The following is a 6,634-nucleotide window of genomic DNA, read 5'->3' as shown; positions in this document are numbered from 1 at the left end:
GTGCACTGGCTCCAAAAAAATAAAAAAATAAAAAATATATAAGTATTTGCCGCGCGCTTGAGTTGAGCTTGCATAGGAATGCTGTTAGGTTAAATTACAGAACATCAAACGAGTCGTATTTATTAAAATAGATGAGCGCACAGTTTTCGGGAAACGCGTTTAATAAAAATGAGCATGTGTGAAAAGCTGTTGCTCTTTGTCCAGACGATGATTATTCAATTAAATTCTGAAGTCATTTTTTAATATTCAAAGACGCACTAGTGCCCTCTGCTGGTCATTTCATAGCATTACAGTCAAGAATTGAGCTCTATTATTCTCTAAATTGATTACATCAGATGCACTTGTCTTATGATTAACATTATTGACATCTTACAATAGGGCTAGCTGTCAGGTTTTGTCAAACAATAACAAGCTGCATCAAAAATGCTGTCACCATACAACCACACTAATGTACATCGAGACTTATGAAGGTAGATTTGAAATAGAAATCTGAATCGTTTTCTCCGGACTCTATACTTGCTACCAAAGATGGATTTATTTGACTGAAAGTAAAGGTTAAACAGTAATGTTGTGAGATATTATTACAATTTAAAATTATTTTTCTATATTTAAATATATTTAAACATGTAATTAATGTCATTTATTTGAAATCAGCTGAATGTCTTTGCTGAAAAAAAGCATTCCTTTATTTCCTATTCTTACTGTTTTTATTATAATTTACTGTAAACGTACCGCAATCTGCTGAACAGTCGAGCATCATAATTTCATAATAAATAACTAAAAGCTTCCTTTCAAGAACTTCATTTTAAAATCATATGGCTCTTTATGAACTCTCTTAACTTTAGCATTAACGTTTTATTTGTTAACATTTTCAGGATGTAATATTTCCCGTCTGTAATGTTCAGTGGAGTAAAACAAACCACGCTAAATTGTCTGCATGGCCTCAGCAACATGACGGATGATTAGTTTCGCAGAATAAAGCAGAAACTTACAAACTTTAATTTCTCAAAATTCACATTTTTATTAAAGCCCAAAATGATCAGCAACAGTGTCTATATCTTTTCTTTTTACATTTTAAACCAACTTTATCCTTTATTACATCATTTGCATTATCAATACATAAGTTCACCCAAAAAGCAAAAATCATTTCACTTTATTTTTGCTAAACACAAAATGGAGACATTCAGCATATGCTTTCGTTAAACCTTTTCTCTTTTTTTCCATACAATAAAAGAAAATCGTGACTGAGCTAGTCGGTTAACCGTAGCATGTCGCTTTCTCATTTTTTGCCTCCAGGTTCTTTGGATGAAGCACTCTCTCTGAACAGACCTACCGAGGAACCCGCTGAAGTGCAGGTGGCTTCGATCAAAGCCAAGATGTCTGTGAGACAAGCGGTCCATGCACACGCTTTAACTCCAAAACGATGCGACATATCAGATATTACTGAAATAAGCTTCGGTTTCATGAGTGTCATTAAAACGATACACTTCAACAGCTCTGCTGAAGGCACTGAACGCTCACACACACTGACTGAAACCTAAATCTTTGTAGCGCTGATGTTGGATCTCAATAAAGCACATTATTTTGGTCTTTCGGAGTTGCGTCCATCCAGAACCTGAGCCTTACTATTTGTGCCACCACACTCATCTGGAAGGAAAGAGACAATTATTAGTGAAAATGTAAAAAAAAAAAAAATAAAAAAATATATATATATCATTATTATTAACAATAATATTAATAATTATTATTAATAATAATATTAATAATTCAAATTCAAAAATCAATTATTAGTGAAAACGTAAAAAAAAAAATCATAATATATATATATATATATATATATATATATATATATATATATATATATATATATATATATATATATAAATATATATATATATATATATATATATATATATATATATATATATACATACATATATATATATATATATATATATATATATATATATATATATATATATATATATATATATATACATACATATATATATATATATATATATATATATATAATATATATATAATAAATACAGATATATATATATATATATATATATATATATATATATATATATATATATATATATATATATATATATATATATATATATATATATATATATATATATATATATATATATATAATATATATATATATATATATATATATATATAAAAACAAGGTTACACTTTATTTTGTATGTCCTTCAGTTATTTTATGTGTGATTCTACGTTTACATTAATATTAATAAACAACATGTACTAATTATACGGTTTAGTGTTTGTTTTAAGGTTATAACGTTATGGATTTAATTTAATTCAAATGGCTACCATTATGAAGCATTGACTTTTTCACATACCAGAAGACACCCTTATACTTTCAATTAAAACCAATACAACTCCCTTTACAACCATTACAATGTGTTCTGGGCATGGTTCTATTGTTGTTGTTGTTTTCAGCAGGACACTCTAGTTTCACTAATATTGTGAAATATTATTATTAGAACTTAAAATGCATGCATGTACCTTTCAGCACACCTGCAGACGCGGCGCCGGTTTCTTTTCTTTGCAGTTTGCGGCGTTTCTTTTCCGGAGGTCTGTAATAGCCGAGCCATAGGGTCGGATAAGGGTTCTCTGCTGTGGGTTTCTTGTCGACGAAGTGAAAGCTGCACACGTACAGAGTCTTCGGAGGCTTTTTTAAATACAGGTTCCTGAGCCAGATCCTCCTGTCCTCCTCGGCAGCGGGCAGGCGATAGAAGGAAAACCACTGCGGACAGGAGCACTCCGACTTCGTGAGCGGTTTGTGATCGTAACACTCCTGTTGTAGCCACAGGTTTAGTTTCGTTCGGTTGTGGTGACAGCCGCGAACGGCACACGTCGTCCCAGAACTTCTCAGAGACATTTTATAGAGATTTAACGCGACACTGGCGGCGTGCGTTAGGTTAAATCGACCGGGTACACGCTAAACACCGCCAACCGGAAATCCCGCCCATCTAACTCAAACCGAGTCCCCGTTTGAAACGCCGCGAAAGTGAGAAATAAATCAATAAATGCTGCAAACAAGGTGGTATCTACGCACATAAGTTGTTTCTGATTTTCTTCTTACCTGCCCTGAGGGTGTATCCCCTTGTTATTATTTATTTTAACGCGAAAGACCTTTCTGTATATGTGCGATACTTCCGGTTAGTGCTGTGGGGAAATAACGAGAAGAAAACTGTTAGCACTAAAATAATGTAATAAGGTTATTAGTTTCTCTCCGTCGCTTCTTCACATCGTTTCACTTGTGCCCATCAAAAAAAAAAATCAATTTATCCTTTCTTTGAACAAGCTGCAAATGCTTTGGGGCATCCATACAAATGTTTCTTATATAATCAGTTGCTTATGCCATGTTGATCAAAATGTATTCTAACGGGTCTCTGTTGAATAGTCTCGCCCTGTAAAATAATAGGGTAAGATGCACATGGTTGCAGCAAAACGAGCTGTTTTCACGGTCCAAACACTGGGTGGCGCTATAATACAACTTTATTTGGGTTATAACTGAAACCCTAAAGGACTAGAAATGGTATGATTCTATATATATATTCTCTGAGACCTCACATGTTACAGTTTTAAGCCTGGATGTCCTGTAAAGAGTACATTTGTGGCTTTTCAGAGATACCAACTCTTTCGAAGTTTCACCTTTCGATAGGTCTTTAAAGATGGCTAAAATTTATTTGGTGAAAAATTGTACATCTTTATGCAAATATGATAGTTTGTAACTGCCATTTAAATTGAAAAATCACTTCGTTAAAAAGCAACATCTCAAGAAAACGTTAAAGGGATTTCAAACCAAATATGACTTCCTGTTATGAAACAGGACCTCATTTTATACACATCCACTGTAGAGGACACCAGGACTAAAAACATGTTTGTGCGTTTTGGGAGACAATTGAATAGGAAAATAAATGTATATTTTTATGGAAATATTAGAAATTACAAAAATCTGTCCAATAGTTACTCCCATTACGGCCAAAAAAAAAAAAATCCAACATGCTGTCCTAAGAGTACATTATGTAAATTAAATTCAGTGTATAGATATTTAATGGGAAAACAAGTTTAGGGAAATTTGTACACACATTGCATTAAAAAAAATGTTTTAGTTAGTTATAACAGTTGAGAATCAGCCTTAAAGTTGTAAAAATCCTGAAACTTAAAAACAAACAAAAAATAAAAAAACGTTGTGTCCCCTACAGAGGACATCAAATAAAAAGGCTTTTTTTTCTCTGAACAATTTGAATTAAGTATCTTTTTTTCCCATATCAAAAAACATTTGTTTTTTTTCCACCTGGGTCTCAGAAGGATGTGGAAATGCTTTACATCCATTTTATTGTAACGGAAGCGTACAGGAAGTAAAATGATAAGCTTTATTAGCACAGGTGAGCAGTTCTACAGCAGAGGAATCAAGTGAGTATATAGTCCTTAGAAAGCCATTGACTGGAATCAGTTACACGGAGCAGTTCTTATCTTCTCCAGGAATCAGGAGTACAGGGAAGTCGAAGGAGATTCATGAAGCACACGCCACAATCACAGATAACACTGACAGACACACTGGAGACTGCGACACAGAGAGAAACACAAGAAGCAAGGGAAGACTTTTGCTTCATAGGCGCATTAGAGAGCATCCACTTCATGCATACAAGCCCAGACACTGACTGTGGTGTGTGCTTATATAGTGCTCGAGGTGATTGGCTGATGAGGTGCAGGTGTGGCTAGTTAGAGCTCTGTGATTGGGTGGTGGCAGGACAAGGCAGATCCGTCACGTTTGTTCACATTGTAAAACTTCTAAATAAAAACAAAAAGCCAGACCACTTCTGGAAAAATATTCTTTGAAATTAAGATGAACCTGTCCTGGAATGACAGGAAGAAGTATGTATGGAGAAAGCTTGGAACAGCTCGTGATCCAAAGCATACAGCATCTGAACGCATGCACTCGAGGTTTCCAGTGGTACTGGTCATGTAACTGTATGTCAAGTCATTTTTGATATCAGTTTGTTTGTTTTTGACTTGCTTGCTCTTATGATTTGTTTGAGTATTTGGTTCGTAATAACTAACATTATTCCGGAGCCACTCCATAGGCTTGAAGCATATTTTTGTGACGCAGACATAAAATAATTGAATCAGTGTGCATTAATACAGAGGTGGGATGCATGTTGTCATTTACGCTTGTTAAGAGGCGTTTCCACTGGTCACAACTGGGTTTTAGCGGTAACGCTTGTGTTGGAGTTCCAAGACTGTGAAAGAAAAAGGAGCTCCGCTGTGCAGCGTGTGTGTTCACCACAACAGATGCATAGCTAAACATCCTCGCTCTGTTGTTAAGGTCAGCAGGATGTCTCGCTCTGTGCCAGGGATCCTCGAATCTGGCTCACAAGATCCACTGTCCACTGTCCGTAATCAATGCTAACCATTGTCTTCAGGATTACTATAAAATCACACGTGACTTTTTAATCAGGGAAATTAGATCTTGGGAGATCCAATTTCTGAGGATCTGAAGATCCTTGCTCTATCCTATGACTGGTACACTAGTATCTTAGAGGGTTCAGATTCTCGACCAGAATTCTATGCTGAGAAAATAAAAAAACAGTACTGTCAAACAATTAATTGGGATTAAATAAAATATTTACATGATATATGTGCGTGTACCGTGTATATTTATTCTAAATATATAAATACACACACATGCATGTATACATTAAAGAAAAACATGTCACGTTTATATATTAAATGTATTTATATATGATATAAATTATACAAAAAAAATATACATGTACGTATTTTGGAAATATATGCTTTGTGTGTGTGTGTATATATATATATATATATATATATATATATATATATATTTATATATATATGTGTGTGTGTGTGTGTATATATATATATATATATATATATATATATATATATATATATATATATATATATATAAATATATTTATATATATTTTAGGGATACAATTAATCATTGGACAGCACTATTAGAAACTATTAAAAAAATATTTCTAAACTATTAGAAAAAAAGATTTTAACCAAAGCCATTCTTATGAAAAATACAGTATTTTACAGTATTTACAGTTTGAAAAATTAAAACAGTCCTACGGTATTTATATATGGCTATAACACTGAAATTACTATTATTTAAAAATAACAGTTTTTGTATTTATTAAACAGTAACACACTACATTTTCTTACAAAGCAATTGTACGTATAAATGACTGGTTTAAAGAGCGGGTAAATATGAACGCGCTTATAATATAGCTGAAGTTGTATACGTGCTGTCTGGCACTCGATCATGGCGCTTGTCCGAGAACTTCAGCCCAGCTGCAAGAGAGCGATGACCTTGGCGTTGGTTACTGTGTTATCCTGCTCTAAAAACAGCATGAAGATAAGGGTCAGGCCCACTACTAATGATACTAACGTCTTTACCCACATAACTTTTACCTTTACCGTGGCCATTTTGTTATTAGCATGAACAAGCATGAAAAAACAACGTTTTATTTTGTATTCCGTGGTCTGTCTGAATGCTCGACTCTGATTGGCTGGCATGCATGCCGTAAACCCGTTTAATGCACAGGTA

The 6,634-nt window shown here is 33.6% G+C and overlaps 1 protein-coding gene across 2 annotated transcripts; it reads right to left on the bottom strand.

Moving 5' to 3' along the window:
• Positions 1-996: 996 nt before the first annotated feature.
• Positions 997-3,328, bottom strand: si:ch211-113p18.3. 2 transcript variants are annotated; one of them, XM_043258317.1, is made up of 2 exons: positions 2,560-3,328; positions 997-1,647 (listed from the first exon to the last, which is right to left on the bottom strand). In XM_043258317.1, the coding sequence occupies exons 1-2, from the start codon at positions 2,921-2,923 to the stop codon at positions 1,580-1,582; spliced, it is 432 nt and encodes a 143-aa protein (XP_043114252.1). In that variant the 5' UTR covers positions 2,924-3,328; the 3' UTR covers positions 997-1,579. The 2 variants fall into 2 exon arrangements, with proteins under 2 accessions (XP_043114252.1, XP_043114251.1); XM_043258316.1 differs by having other exon boundaries at positions 2,548-3,305.
• Between the last annotated feature and the right edge of the window lie 3,306 nt (positions 3,329-6,634).

This window comes from Puntigrus tetrazona, chromosome 15 (assembly GCF_018831695.1).
Source record: "Puntigrus tetrazona isolate hp1 chromosome 15, ASM1883169v1, whole genome shotgun sequence".
Classification (NCBI taxonomy): Eukaryota; Metazoa; Chordata; class Actinopteri; order Cypriniformes; family Cyprinidae; genus Puntigrus; species Puntigrus tetrazona.
The sequence above is the reverse complement of the archived record's forward strand: the minus strand, read 5'-3'. Positions and strand labels throughout refer to the sequence as shown.

Coding starts and splice junctions, on each gene's coding strand:
- si:ch211-113p18.3 (XM_043258316.1), bottom strand. CDS start 2,923: ATGTCTCTGAGAAGTTCTGGGACGACGTGTGCCGTTCGCGGCTGTCAC. Junction 1,648..2,547: donor GTCTGCAGGTGTGCTGAAAG/GTACATGCATGC, acceptor CTTTCCTTCCAG/ATGAGTGTGGTGGCACAAAT.